This window comes from Xyrauchen texanus, chromosome 15 (assembly GCF_025860055.1).
Source record: "Xyrauchen texanus isolate HMW12.3.18 chromosome 15, RBS_HiC_50CHRs, whole genome shotgun sequence".
Classification (NCBI taxonomy): Eukaryota; Metazoa; Chordata; class Actinopteri; order Cypriniformes; family Catostomidae; genus Xyrauchen; species Xyrauchen texanus.
Window position 1 is genome coordinate 22929803 of NC_068290.1, and position 16247 is coordinate 22946049.

At 40.3% G+C, this 16247-nt stretch overlaps 1 protein-coding gene across 3 annotated transcripts in view; it reads left to right on the forward strand.

Moving 5' to 3' along the window:
* The window catches only part of bcam (basal cell adhesion molecule (Lutheran blood group)), a 278932-nt gene that overhangs the window by 42053 nt on the left and 220632 nt on the right, over positions 1 to 16247 (forward strand). For all 3 annotated transcript variants that reach the window (XM_052144479.1, XM_052144478.1, XM_052144480.1), the window contains exons 2-3: positions 14271 to 14398; positions 14669 to 14882. In XM_052144479.1, the coding sequence (XP_052000439.1) occupies positions 14271 to 14398; positions 14669 to 14882 (342 nt within the window). The remainder of the gene's footprint in view (positions 1 to 14270; positions 14399 to 14668; positions 14883 to 16247) is intronic.

The window sequence follows — 16247 nt, forward strand, 5'->3', positions numbered from 1 at the left end:
CATTAACTCTTGATGTAGCTGCCATTTTATTTTAAACGTCACGACAGTCCAGTCGTAGCTTTCATACAATTCTGAGTTTACGACGAGTTTCTACGATGATGAGAATGTTTTTTTACAACTTAGAATCTAGCAGCAATTCTGACATGACATTAACACACCATTAAACAAGTGTGCATCACTGCTACTTACAACATTACTTGTCAAAAAAAGCCAACATCTTACAGATTGCTCAAAGGCTGAAAGAAATGGCAAAATCGCCCACCACTGCCAAAAAACATACAAAAAAAGAAACAATCTGCATTTGGCTGATTTGAATGCACAAATAGTGTGGCAGCTCTCCTGAAGCTAATACAACCCACACAACCCCTTCATCCTGTCCCACCCTACTGCTGTCACTCATTTGTTTGTTTCATTGCTGCCGGCCTCCATTTTGAGTTTAAATTCCATCCATCTCTATGAGTTCTCCTATTTAATTCAGTTCATTTTAGATGCCCATTACTAGCATTTCCACCATTAACTGCCATCTACCCAGGCTGATTGCTCTGCCAAACAATGCAGATATCTGGCTCCTGTTATAGACTCTCTTTTTTGCTTAAGTAAATGGGGGAAATGCAGACAGCCACTAAATTGCTGCATTTAGACTCTCCTCCCATTTATACATTTAATCATCTCTGTCTTTTTTTATACTTCCCATTTTCATCCATCAATCTTTTGGTTCTTTTATGCCATCTCTCAGCTCTAAGATTTAACTGCCCATCCCCCAGCATACCTCATCTCCCTCCCCAAATTTCATTCTCACATTCAGCTCTGTTCAGGGAGCCAGAGTTAGGAATACGGTTTGGTAATTGCACATCCTTGGTGAGGAGAGCGGGAGAGGGAGAGTTGTCTCTCAACATTAAATATTAACTATTTTTTTCATCTCTACCACTTTGCTGACATCCCCTAATAAAAATCCCATCTCTTCATTTTTGTCAATGTCATGTGAGTTACATTCTGGTCCATTACCGGCGATCTCAAATTGAGTTTTCAAAAACAGACCATTGGAAATTTTTAAAACAGGCCTTAAAATTATTCTCAATCCTTCTTGCTGACCACATAATGAGCTATGATCAAATTTAGTGGAGTATTTATCAATAAGATTTGTGTCATTTTAGTTAACAGATATTATTCTATATTTAGTGTTGTAATGCAAGCTCATGTATCAAATATAGAGGAGCAATTTCTCTCCGGAACTGAAACTAGCTTGAAAACTAACTTAAAAGAATAAAACATAAAGTGTGTTAGTGCAGGGGATATATTTTTTCTGAATTATTTATTCAAGATTTCCTGCAAATAACCCTCTTAGACAAAATGCACCAGCTAACTAACTAGACTATAAATTATAGATGCAGAACAGAATATCAATAGCTTCTAATATATCCAGTACATTGATTTAGTGTAGAACGATGAACTGTATACTTAATAAACACACATATTTTATTAATTAATATTTTACATCATCCTAATGCAATCCATACATCCCCCCATATTATTTCCATACACATAGTTTCCAACTTTTCTCCCTCTCTTTTTCTCTGTTGTTAGTCCTGACAATCAGATTGAATGGGTTTGACTTATGACCTTGTTGTCAGGACAACCGCAGTAACGGGGCGGAATGCTGTCAGGACAAAAGACTGAGAGTGAGCTGACCTTGTAGCCCACTTCACAGTGTTTATACACAGAGATAAAGAAACTGAGACTATTTACAAACAAAACTAGAGTATCCTGGGTTGACACATAGTAGTATATCAGAGAGAGAGAGAGAGAGAGCATTGAAAATAGTGTTTATTGACTTGAAAACAAGAAAAGGTGAGAGAGGGTGAAGAAGAGACAGAACACAAAGATTTGTTTACCAAAGCTCCTGAAGCACAAAGAAGTGTGCAAGGTTAGCTTTGTTGAGTCAATAAATGATTTCAGTATGGCTGAATGTGAAATGTATGTTAAACAACCAAAAGCATGTCTAAATAATAACAGCATGACTGTAAATATATACTCTAGCTCTGCAGTCCCAAAATGAAATCAGAATGGCAGGGAGAGATGAATGAAACAGTGGAATGTAGCGCTTTGCAGGAGCCAAGAGATAAATTCACATGCTCTTTTGATGTGCTGTATTAGTAGAAGAATCTTTGACCACACATTCAACCAATTTGGTGTCGTTAAAGAGTAGATTGACTTTTCTTTATATGTCGACTTGAATTTCAAAACACTGCCCCCAGTGGTCAAAGCAGTGTGTGTTGTAGGGTAAATGGGCATGTGTGAGCTCCACTGATGTCCAAGAGAGGTCGCCAAAAGCTAGTAGTGAAGCAAATTGTTTTCAGCTTTACAGGACATTTTACAATGAAAAGAAAAGCATTTCTATCAGGAAGACTCGCAGACTTGAGTGAAATTGAAGATGACATTTATTTGATGAATATAAAACAGAAAAGTAATGTCTCTCTTTGGCATAGGCCCCGTCTGGTGGTCCGAAGTTGTAGTACTCGTAACCGTCATATCCTAACGGAGATAGGAGGCAGGGGCAAGGAGCCTACCCCCGTGCAGGACGGGACTCAACTGGTGATGGTGGGGTGGTGGAGGTTGCCGTGTTAGCACACTGAATCAGCAATGAGATCGATTGTGAGCAGACTTATAAAGCAATGGCTTACATGTGATTGGCTTGGAATTACCCAGCTAATGGTGCAATGATGTACAGCTGCTAGTCTTCCCGCTAGAACTATGCTGCACTTACATATATTTATAGATTCTATACCCCAACCCAAACCCAAACCTTATCTTACCCATTAGTGGAGTATAAAAGTAATATTAGAGGGAAAAGTGAAACCTCCAAAGCATGCTCATCATTGATTATTCAAATGCTGTTACTGCCTAGCTTTGAACCCTAGTCTCCCACACAGCTGATGCAATGCGCTGCCAATCACGCCAGGTGGAAAGGTAAACACATTGAAACCACTGCAAAAATGTCTGATAAGAATACTGCATGCCAGCATGTTGGCATACAGTACCTAGGGTACAGAAACTATCGGAAACATCATGCCGACTTCACATGTGATCATGTTGAAACCTCAGTCTGTTAAGCCTAAATGTTTAGGTGAAATATACAAACCACAATCTTGTGTAAATGCGATGTAACCAGGGGTAGCTGTGCTCCAAATGTGACCCCTTTTTCTCAGTTTATGGCAGTAACTGGCTCCATTCGCACCAAAATATCACAAGAATTATCAGTGAAGTGATTTGACCTTGATTTTAGAAGGTTTCAAAAATCACATGATCAAAATAAAGCTGTCATGGAGTGACACAAGATCACACAGTTTTAATATGTCTCAGTTTTTTGGAACAACAGGTTACTATGGGTGAAATGTCTGAATTTATTGTTTTAATCAAAGTGTTGCTAAGTTGCAATCAGTTTATTTGTGGACTAGGCAATATTTTGTTTTTCAGTTTTCAATTCTGTCTCCATTTTCATCTTTTGAACTTTGCAAATTCCTTCTAACTTTTTCATTTTATTACTCAACCCCAGTTTCAGTTCTTATTCTCTCCCACTCTAACTTTGCTTTTCTCTCTCTCTCTCTCTCTCTCTCTCTCTCTCTCTATCTCTATTCATTTCTGTATATGCTTTTGGTGTCTGTTTGTCTCTTTCTGCTCACGTCCGATCTCTTCTTTGTGCCTTGTGACTATGACTGTGTGCCAGTGTGTGTGTATGTGAGCCAGCAGCTGCCGCTTGTGCTCTTGCACCTGTTCTTGTCTCATCACTGCAGTGATGACTGATGTCAAGCCTTACATGGAACTATCATGCCCCTCTCCACCCCTTACACACATTAAACACACGCACACACGCACACACGCACGCACACACACAGTTGCAGTTGACCAGCTACAGTACATATACTGTTTGCTCATTATGTATTTGGCAGTTTATTAGCTTATCTTTCCTCTTTTGAAATATACAACACAAACACTGTCTCTTTATAACAGCAGTTATCACAGCCATCACTGTTCGACACTTTATCGGTTTACCTCAGATGGAAAACGTAAACAGCGTATGAAAGTTTGAGAAGGATATAGCTTTAGGCAATGCTCCAAAAAGGGGTGGGAGCTTCAAACCACCAGCAAAGATGTTGGGAGCCCCTATAACCTTAACCGTGATTGGAAGTGACTCCCCCTTTTGGAGTTGGTGCAACTATCTTCTGGAGCAACCCCACACTTTTTTGGAGTTTCCGACCCATTTGGAGGTCTCCAGCCTGCAGCTATACATCCTCTACTGTATTTCACATCATGACACTATATTAGCATCTTTATTGTCTAAAAATGTTTGACTTTACCCAGTGATTCTCTCAGTTTTACATTAGACATCAAGTGTTGACCCAACACAGTACCAAGTGGCGACCCAACACAGTATCAAAATTGTTTATAATGTAAAGGTAAAGAAAAATGCTTCTAAAATTAAACAATGAATTGATATTCATTAATATTACCTCAGAGTCTATAGGCCCAGCAATATGCAAAATATGTTATTTAATCTGACTAAATTTACCTGACAATTTAGGTTGCACTAATGCAAGTAGGCTATGTGTTTAAGTTTTATGGGTTTGTTACAAAAAGTAACAATTGCAGGTTATCAGTTTTTTCAGTGAAATGTCAAAACAAATTGTAAACTACTGATTTTCTTATTTGCATTGAGTATTGTTTTTCTTTGCTGTCTGAGACCCTATCAGAACAGACCTGCAACATATTTTTGGGCCGTGATCAGCTAAGACCCACTGGTGTTGATGGCTATATTGCAAGCTAGTCTTGTCTTGAGTCTTACTGCTTTAGTAGCAAATGTCATCCAGATGTAAATGCTGTCAGTAAGGTGGTTCTGATTTTATTCCCTCCCACAACTACTATACACCCATGGCAGTGCTGGTATCCTGTTTCCATAGCAATAATGTTCAGCACAACATCATCACTGAAATTAAAGTGCTTCATAAAAATCGTCAAGGTTAACACTTTTTCTGTCTGTGTGTGTGTGTGTGTGTGTGTGTGTGTGTGTGTGTGTGTACATAAGTGTGGGTGGATGTTTTCTAATGAATATTCATTTACTGTCAGTGTAGCATTTCTGTTTATTTCACTTAAATATATGCATCTGTCTGTTTATTTTTGTACATGCAAATGTGTAAATAATATCTAAAAGCCATGTTTGAGTAAAAGTAAAATTTATTTTTAACTAGTTATAGAACCTAGTTGCAGTGGATTTTAGTTCCAGTATTTGGTAGCATTATAACATTTCTACTGCCCTCAGGGGTTCCATCTCAACCAGGTTTGGTGCTGCTTGTGTTCACTAGTGGGTTCACTAGCTCTGTGAGTGACAGATGCAGATGCAGTTTTCATATAGAACCTTTGGATTTAATGAAACTGCTCAGCTGTGCTGACCCACTGTCACATGCAGTTAGATAGAGTAGTTCAGAATTAGTCTTTTCTGAACATGTTCCATTTCTGGATTTTATTTAGAGGATTAGGGATAATAAAGTTGCTCAGAGGAAAATGAATAGTGTGAAAGGTCATGTTTTAAATTGAAAATGAATAAACTGAAAATGGCCACACAGATATGAAAATTCTCTAGTGAAGAAAAGATCCCTTCACAGCACTGTTAGGACATAATTAGCTTAGCATTATTTTGGCAGGGTCGGCGCTAAAATTCACAGAAATTTCGCAAAAATGTTATGTTTGGCCCCTTTCTCCCCTGGGCCCAATTAGTAGAATATAACATAGAGGACAGTCAGTGGGCCCCCTTATCACCCGGGAACAACATTCCCGGCACAGGTATGTGTGTATGCTTATGTGTGATTCAGAATCCTTACTGTCATTAAGATCAGCCACAGGGCTCATTTGAAAGCCTGTTTAATCTCAGTTGCAACAGTGCACACACTGAGTATTTTCACAACTCTATGTGAATTCTTACAGGATGCATGATTGTCTCTTAAATCTCATAACATCTTTGTGGAACATCAGAACTAGTCCATTGATAGTTCAAAGTTTTAATATTTTGTCTGTACCATAACATAGGTTTAAGGGTGATACTTTTTCCTGCTTTAATTGATTCTGTTAGTAGAAAATGATGGGGATACACTATCAGGAAATAGAATAGCTAATAAGGATACACACCAATGTGTGTGTGTGTGTGTGTGTGTGTGAGTGTGTGAGTGTGTTTGTGTGTGTGAGTGTGTGTGTGTGTGTGTGTGTGAGAGCGTGTATTTATCACTTTGTGGGGACCAAATGTCCCCATAAGGATAGTAAAACCCGAAATTTTTGACCTTGTGGGGACATTTTGTCGGTCCCCATGAGGAAAACAGCTTATAAATCATACTAAATTATGTTTTTTGAAAATGTAAAAATGCAGAAAGTTTTCTGTGAGGGTTAGGTTTAGGGGTAGGGTTAGGTTTAGGGGATAGAATATAAAGTTTGTACAGTATAAAACCATTATGTCTATGGAAAGTCCCCATAAAACATGGAAACACAACGTGTGTGTGTGTGTGTGTGAGTGTGTGTGTGTGTGTGTGTGTGTGTGAGTGTGTGTGAGCGTGTATTTATCACTTTGTGGGGACCAAATGTCCCCATAAGGATAGTAAAACCTGAAATTTTTGACCTTGTGGGGACATTTTGTCGGTCCCCATGAGGAAAACAGCTTATAAATCATACTAAATTATGTTTTTTGAAAATGTAAAAATGCAGAAAGTTTTCTGTGAGGGTTAGGTTTAGGGGTAGGGTTAGGTTTAGGGGATAGAATATAAAGTTTGTACAGTATAAAACCATTATGTCTATGGAAAGTCTCCATAAAACATGGAAACACAACGTGTGTGTATGAGTGTGTGTGAATGTGTGAGTGAGTGAACATTTTGTCTTCTCAGTGGAAAGGTACTCTATACACACCATTCATCTCTCTAGGACATCAAGCTGTATGTGTGGTTGTGACACCAGCCAGAAAATTAACGAAAAGAGGTTATAAAATGGTGAGTGAGGAAGGGAGGACGCATCCGTCCATCCATTGTTAGATTAAAAGAGAACTTGAGATATATGATTTGAATAAATGTATTGTTCTTTCTCAATGTCAAACAATGTTTATATTCATGAATGCATAAAGTATACATATATAAAGAATTATACATATACACGTGACGTATAATATAAAAGCAACTTTTTTTTGCACTTGTTTGCATTCTATATTCAATACTGTTAATCTTCAGTTCAAAATCTCGTACATATTTCAATAATAATAGTATACAGAAATATATCCATAATAGAGATAAATAAATAAATAACAGGCCAATTCCTGTTTTACCTGAAGACCTACCCAGGTGTTTTGAAATACTGCAAATTGAGATTGCAGAACTACTTACATGTCTTTTTCTGACTGCGACTTTGTCATTGTCTTTTTTCAGTAATTTAGATGGTAGTAATACTTACTGTAACTTTGTAATTTTATTTCCATTTTGAGATTTCTTTGTCCTTTTGAAATCATTGTGGCACATGCACACATACTGTATGTGAAAATACAGTATAGCAAATAAAAGAAAATTGCAGCATTTGAGATTAAATTCATTAATGTAGAATGGAAGTTCGTCTCTTGCTTTGTAACAGAATATTGGTTTACATATGTACAAAATCAAGCATAGTAGCATACCCTACAGTAAGCCAAAATTAAACATCTTGTGATGATTCCTATTGTTTGTGTTTTTACTACAATAAGTATTATAAGTGACAAAGTATTACTACAGTTTGCCAGTTTTTGGTGAAATTAATTGATTTTGAGAGATGTATGAAGTGATGTTATGGTTGTAGGGCGTTTGTATGAAAGATGAACTAATATGCTATTATAAATGTTGGTAGAGATGACTGCGTAAAAATGTGTTCTCAGCATTGAGAAATGTGTGAAAATTATTGTAAAATTGTAAGAAAGGGAAATAAATACCAAAAAGAAGCACACCAAAAAGAAAAAAAAGACTGCTGTCTCTGCAGCTGTCTCTTTTCACCAAATGCATCTGCTCTCCCACTGTGTGTGAGTGTGTGTGTGATTGAGAGTGTGTGTATGTGAAGTATTCAGCTAGCACTTGAGGCAGAACTTCAGTGGGACTGTATGACAGCAGGCTTTGACTGTGGCAGTTCTCCATCTCTCTGAAGTTGACTACCACTGGCCCAATTCTGTCTGTAACTCTCACCACCAGCCAGCGTCATGTAGCCGATACTGAAATGAACCATCCATGTAAAAACTGCCTTGCACTCTCTTGACTTGTCAGAATACAGTATGCCAGCCTGATGCAGTTCATAAATACTGAATGTGGGGGTGTGTATGAGTGTGTATGTGTGTGTGTGTGTGTGTGTGTGTGTGTGTGTGCAGTCTTCTCAGTGTGAGTGTCTGTCGATGTGTCTGCTGCTCACAGTCAAAACGTCTCCTGTCCATCTGTCTCTCTTTCCGCCCATCACGCATGCTCTCTTTCTTCCTTTAAATCCGATTATCTTTCCCTCTGCAATGATCACTCGCTATTACTCACACCCACTCACACGTGCCCTTGATCGAGCCCCACCCAGCCCCTGCTGAGGTGAAGATTGAACAGAGGAGCCACTAATTGCCCCTCTGTCTGTCCAGCTGCTCCCCTAGGCGAAAAGGAGAGTTGGGGCCAAGTAGTATTGATTAAAGTAGTTTGAACAGAGAGAGTGAGAACTGGGCTGGGAGTTTTTAATAGAAGCATTAATTGTTTACTATTACACATACGTGCTTAAAATAACAGTCTCAAACCATTGTACCATGTACCATTGTAATGTTCTCTTTCTCATTATATCAGATCTAATTTCTAATGGATAGCTTTGACCAATGAGACGTGCTCTGGTGCTACATTTCATGTGGTCAGTCATAGTGCTTGTCCACTGCCCATACAACCTAAAGTAATGAAGCCATCCAATAGTCTTGTGTGAGGAACAGACCAAATGTTGTTAATCACTGATATTGATTGCTTTAAGCATTGTAAATGTAAATTTGACCAAGACTAAAGTTGATAAAAAAGAGAGAAATATTGTATTATTTGCTATTTTTCATATCATTCTTCCCCTGTGCAATATATTCCACTTTTTAAAGCCTTAAAGGACATTTAGTTAGTTTTGTATAAAATACAAGAATGTCTGATAAGCTAAGGAAATAGCATCAATGACCCAGTGAGCTAACCTCTGTTTGGAGATGGCGTTTCCTTTCCGCCATCTGCCGAAGCAGACAAAGAGCTGCTCAGAATATCTAGAGCTCTGCGTGCGGTCCAAATATATACGCAAAGCACGTACCGGACACAGCAACGAGAAGGCTGGGTCAGCTTGCTTGCAGGTTCACGACCTGGTCCCTGAAGGGTGTCGTAGGAACCTTGGGCTCGTAGCCCGGTCGCGGCCTCAGGATAACGTGAGAATGTGCCGGACCGAACTCCAAGCAGGTGTCGCTGACAGAGAATTCTTGCAGGTCCCCAACCCTCATGATGGAGGCTAACGCGATCAGGAGGGCCGTCCTCAGGGAGAGGGCCTTGAGCTCAACTGAATCAAGCGGCTTGAAGGGGGGTCTCTGATGGTCCGAGAGGACCACTGAGAGATCCCAGGAGGGGAACAGGCTAGACCTGCTCAGATGGCTCAGATGGTTCAGTCTCCGCCTTTTAAGAACCTGATAATCAAGTCGTGCTTACCTAGGGACTTGCCATCTACTGCGTCGAGGTGGGCTGCGATAGCAGCTACGTACACCTTCAAGGTGGAGGAGGACAGCCTCCCCTCCAGCCTCTCCTGCAGGAATGAAAGCACTGACCGAACTGCACACCTCTGTGGGTCTTCAGCTTGAGAAGAATACTAATTCACGAACAAGCGCCACATTAGGGCGTAAAGTTGCCTGGTGGAGGGAGCTCTGCCTTGGTTGATTGTTTCTACAACTGCAGGTGGTAGATCCACTAGATCTTCTGCATCCCATCCAGGGGCCAGACGTGGAGGTTCCAGAGGTCTGGGTGCAGGTGCCAGAAGGTGTCCCGTCCCTAAGAAAGAAGGTCCTTCCTCAGAGGAATTTTCCAGGGAGGTGCTGTCGCGAGGAGCGTAAGATTCGAGAACCAGGTCCGGGTGGGCCAATAAGGGGCCACCAGGATGACCTGTTCCTTGTCCTCACTGAACTTGCACAGCACCAGTGCAAGAAGGCTCACTGGAGGAAATGCATACTTGCACAGCCCCAGGGCCAGCTGTGTGCCAGCGCGTCTGTCCCGAGAGGAGCTCCTGTCCGGGAGTAACAGATCGGGCAGTGGGAGTTGTCCTGGGAGGCAAAGAGATCTATCTGTGCCATGTCGAATCGGTCCCAGATCAGCTGGACAACCTGGGGATGGAGCCTTCACTCTCCGCTGGGCGAAATCTGCCACAACAGCGCGTCCGCCATCATGTTGTGGTTGCCAGGGATGTGAGTGGCGCGCAGCAACCTGAGTCACGGCTGACTCCAAAGGAGGAGATGGCGGGCGAGTTGTAACATATGACGAGAGCGCACGCCTTGTCTTTTAGAGGAAATAAACTCTTTTAAGGAGGAGAAACACTCTTTCAGGCAATGAAAGCGCTGACGATGCACCCAGGGGCGTAGACTGCACAGCGTGCAGAGAGAGAGAACGCCAGCTGGAAACGCGCCGTAGTCAAACAGCAGTGCTTCTTGCCAACAGAGGTGAGTGAAACAGTGGTGAACTCAGCTTTGCTGTTGCACAACTGTTTGGCTCCGAAGAAAAATTCTGACTGGCACTCGCTGCCCTCTTTGTTTGTCCGGGGCGGGACATACAAATTCCATCTGCCAACTTGACATTGGCCTTTTCTCAGGTTCAGAGGTATGTTTGGCCTCCCAGGAAGACCCCTTGTGTCACTTAATTCGACACAACGGCGAGTGAGTGACAGAAGGGGAAACACAGACACACATGCACATACTCATACAAGTTAGGAAGCTAAGTGCAGATATTCTAAATTACATCATGTTATTTTTTGTCATATAAGATGTTTTATCATAGAACTATTTTAAATTGTTTGTTATTGTTTTTTGTTTTGTTTTTTTTACTGCTTTTGATTAGGGGGCCATGGATAGATAACATGGCTGCACACATTCAATCACTGTTTGTCTGTTAATATAATTTTTACATTTTTGCTGAATTGTTTCTGAGTGTCGCACCACCACAGGCCTCTCAGCCTTAGGCCCCCCGAGGCCCCCAGGGCACTGGTCGTATTGCCCATTAATAATCCATTAATAATCCATCCTCGTGTGGACATGGCCTAAGAGGGGCAAAAAGTGTAGGGTGAAGTAAAATATAAAGTTAACAATAAAGTAAGAAAATATATGAAATTGGTAGAAAAATGTGCATTGTTTTTGACTTTCAAGTAGAAACAGAGGTAAACTTTGTAGGGGAGATAGAAAGACGCGCTCTTTGAATATCAAAACATTTACTTTTCAGTGAGACTTTTCAATGGTAAAGCCCTTTGCACTACTGGATATACATAGATAGTACGCATTAGGATGTGTGTTGCCATTACAGCTTATTCCCAGGTAAATTATGAAAAATCACATGATCTTCTTGAGTATGGGCATTAATGTTGTGCTAGACAGCATGTTCTGAGGGCTGCCACCACTCTTTGTTTTTCCACCTCCATAGGGATGTGAATTCACACTGCCAGAAATCTTTCTGTGGATGTGAGTGAGTGGATTACATAGAACATTTTCAACTATGATGTGTGTGAATTTTGTGGAAATTTTCTAGACAGGTTTCCTGCACAATCCCTTCATTTTTCATTGGTCAACAAATCAAATAGTCCCTACCCAAACTCACGCCAACGGTTTAGCCAATGTTGCTCTGTCTGGCTAGGTGGTACTCTATGATGTATGTACTGTTTGATTGTAACAGACACTTCAGTGGATGTAGATGTGCTGCTGAGTGCTGCGGATAAAGAACTCTTCTACTAAAAGAGCCGCTGTGAAACTGACTGGTGCTTTTTGTTTCCTCTGTTGTGCTGATTAAGTTTTAAAGGGGTCACAAAGTGCATTTTAGTATCTTCCCTGAGGTCCATTGATAATGTTATGAATGTTTTTTTGCCACAAAACAGTCACAATTTAATGATATATTATTGTTTTCCACCCTGTTTTTGGCCCTCTGTCTGAAACACTCAGTTTTGGCATAAGCACCTCCTTAAAACTTAAATGTAAATGCCCACTGTTCTGATTGTCTAACGTAATACAGCCCCTCGATTTCAGTAAGTGCAATTTGAAGAACAACAATATAAAGTACTATATAATTTTTTTTTAACTGCCTCATTCTTCAATAACAGTTCCTTTGTCAAGCTTTGGGTGGCTGTGGCTTAAGTAGTAGAGCGAGTTGGCCACTAATCGCAGATGACTCCACATGCCAAAGTGTCCTTGGGCAAGTCACTGAACCCCAAGTTTCTCCTAATCGAATGTTAGTGCCTTGCATGGCAGCTCTGCAACCATTGATGTATGAGTGTGAGTGTGAATGTGTGTGTGAATGGGATACAGTGTAAAGTGCTTTGGTAACCTCTAAGGTTAAAAAAGGTGCTATATAAGTGCAGACCATTTACCAAGCTTGAATTGTATTTTCTCTGTTCATGTCCATGTTGACATGATCCAGAAAAAACATACATAGTTCAAAGAACGTTGAAATTACACGCATACATACTGAGGCGCACAGCGACGGAAAAACACAGAAACTATTGAAGACGTCCATCGTCAAAGATGTTCTATGTTTACATACACCAACCATTACAAATATTGCAGATGAGATAAAGAACACATCCATGACGTGCTGGTCTTATATTAGGAATAGTTAGCCACATAAGGCCTGCTCTGTTAATTTAAAACACGCACCAGTGGGCGGGGGCAAGGGTATGATGACACATGCTGTTGGATGTGTAAATACAAAAGAGCTATGTCTCATGACGTTACAAACAGACAGATTTCAAAACAAGACATTTCAGCAGGGTGGCAACTATATAGTAAATGCTCTTTTTAGACTAGGGATGAAGTTTGGGTTATGACATTTACAGTATGTTTTTACAGTACAGTTACCTGTTATATGTCTAAATATCAAGGAAAATCGACCCCTTTAAAGGAAACATGCAGCTTCTCTTCATTTCAATGTTTGTGCAGCTAAGTAATCAGCTCTCTTTTGAACTTGACATGGTTTAGACCTTCTCAGGCAGCCTTTACAGCACACACACACACACACACACACACACACACACACACACACACACACACACACACACACACACACACACACACACACACACACACACACAAACACCAATACAGCAGTCATGAGCTTTTTGTTTGGGTTCCTTGCTTTGCTGGGAGTCAGGAGGATCTGGTAACGAGTGTGTTTACAGTATGTGTGTGTGTGTGTGTGTTTTGTCTATCAGCCAAAGGGATCTCAGGAAGAGGGAGGATCCTACAACAGATTATTGTCTGTCTGGATGCCACTCTATTCTTATGATCCTTGGGTACTACAGTTATAAATCCAAGCCTCATATTACATACACACTAGAAACACATGCATTTTTTGCCTAATCAGATTATTATGCCTAGGGTACTCAGTTGTGTGTGTTTGCATAACATCAAAACATCCATTTCACTTCCTTAACACTTGGTGCCCAATTTCATGAGAGCACATGGTTATCTAAACCAGTGGTTTTCAACTGGTGGACCCAAAATTTGCACTCATTAGTGCAAATAATAAAATGCACCAAACTGTACATCATGCATAGTTAATAATTTTAATACATTTCAATGACTTAAATGGGTTTTTTAGTATACTTTTCTGTGATAAACAATTTTGGAACTGTTTTGGGTGTCCATTTGAAGTTCAGTGTAAATATGGGTCCTGAAGCAAAGCCAGTTGATAACCACAGATCTAGACTCTCTCTCTCTCTCCTTTCTGTTTCTCTCTCTTGCACCTGGTTCTGTGCAGCTGGGCATCATGTTTGGAGGCGGCAGGAACACAATGGCTGTTTCAGAGTCACAGCATGTGTATCATTTCTCCCTGCGTGTGACTCTGGTGCAGTGCCAAGCCGTCTGGTAAATTATTAACTGCTGCCCAATCAGCCCTCATTCTTTCCTTAAAAATAAAAATAACATTAATCTCCAATTCTTAATTTATAGTCATCATTGCTATCAAATATGTAATGTTTTTGTATATTTCCCTTTCTTATTCTCCTTACAGTGTGTTTGGCTTCAGTCACAGTGAAGGTGACTCCAAAGGTGGAGGTGATTAAAGGAGAGCAAGTCAAGCTGCCCTGCAGCTACACTACTTCTGAACCCCCAAGCCAGATAGTAGTCCAGTGGCACATAGTGAGTACAATCAGACTTTATTCGCTGAAAAATGTTAACCTGAAAAATGTGCTTCAAGTGGTTACATTTTTATATCACTTATCATAACTGAATCAACCTTAATACATTAGGTTACATCAACAAAGAGGTTAGATCAGGTATAAATAGCTCTTTAAGGTGACAATTGCAAGTAACCACGTTTTACAGTGTATTAGTTTGAAATGTTCTAATTGTTTTTATCATGTAACAAACTGTATTACATCATTAAATATGTTTTTACGGCATTCTCAGGAGACTTCAAATGGAAGGAAGCAAATAGCTTACAAGACTGACAAAGATTCTGGCATTGATGCTGGCACACCGTTGGCAGACCGTGTAACCATAGGAGATGACTTTTCCCTCACCATCTCCCCAGTCATGGTAGAGGATGAGAGGAGCTTCTTCTGCCAAGTGGTCGGAGGACCAGTGGGGACCTCTGAGGCTGAGACCCAGGTCAAGGTTTTCTGTAAGTCTCACTGAAAGATAATGCAGAACTCATTTAGACACAGACATGACATCATTAGCCTTCTAAGATATTATTGTTTTTGTCTGGTCACAAAAATTGCCCAATTACCAAAATACTAATTTGTTTTCTGAGCAATAATTGATGAAGTCTGTATTTATATTTATTTAGTCCTGTAGTTATTTAAACATAAATCAATCATACCAACTTTATTTGTCCCACTTTAAAATAGGTGTCTTTAACTTCAATTTACAGTGCATTTAGACAGTATTCAGACCCCTTATTTTTTATTCTTATTTTTTTATTTTGTTGTTGCAGCCTAATGCTTAAATGCTTTAAACAATTATTATTATTATTTTCAAATCACATCTACACTCCATAGCCCATAATGACAAAGAAAAAAACAGATTTTTGATAACAGAAAAACGAGAAAAAACTGAAATAAGGCACAACCCCTTTGACATAAGTATTCAGGCACTTAACTCAGTACTTGGTTGAAGCACCTTTGGCAGCGATTACAGCTTCAAGTCTTTTTGGATATGTTACGACTAGCTTTGCACACCTGGATTTGGGGATTTTCTGCTACTATTCTCTGCAGATTCTCTCAAGCTTTGTCAGGTTGGATGGGGACCGTCTGTGGACAACCATTTTTAGGTCTCTCCAGAGATGTTCGATTGGGTTTAAGTCCGGGCTCTGGCTGGGCCACTAAGGACATTCACAGAGTTGTCCCCAAGCCACTCCTGCATTGTCTTGGTTGTGTTTTTGGTCATTGCCCTTTTAGAAGGTGAACCTTTGGCCCAGTCTGAGGTCCTGAGTGCTCTGGGCCTGGTTTTCATTAAGGATATCTGTATTTTGCTATGTTCAGCTTTCCTTCAACCCTAACCAGTCCCCCAGTCCCTGCCAATAAAAAATACCTCCACAGCATGATGCTACCACCACGCTTCACCGTTGTGATGGTATTGTGCAGGTGATGAGCAGTGCCTGGTTTCCTCAAGACATGATGCTTGGAATTGAGGTCAAACAGTTCAATCTTCGTTTCATCAGACCATATACATTTTACATTTACACATTTATGCATTTGGCAGTTTTTATCCAAAGTGACTTACAGTGCATTTATTACAGGGACAATACCCCTGAAGCATCCTGGAGTTAAGTGCCTTGCTCAAGGACACAATGGTGGTGGCCGTGGGGATCGAACCAACGATCTTCTGATTATGTTATGTTATGTGCTTTCGCCCACTACACCATCACCACTCCAGACCAGAGAATCTTGTTTTTCACAGTCTGAGTGCCATAAAGCCCAGATTGGTGGAGTGTTGCAGTGATGGTTGTCTTTCTGCAAGTTTCTCCCATCTCCACACATGATCC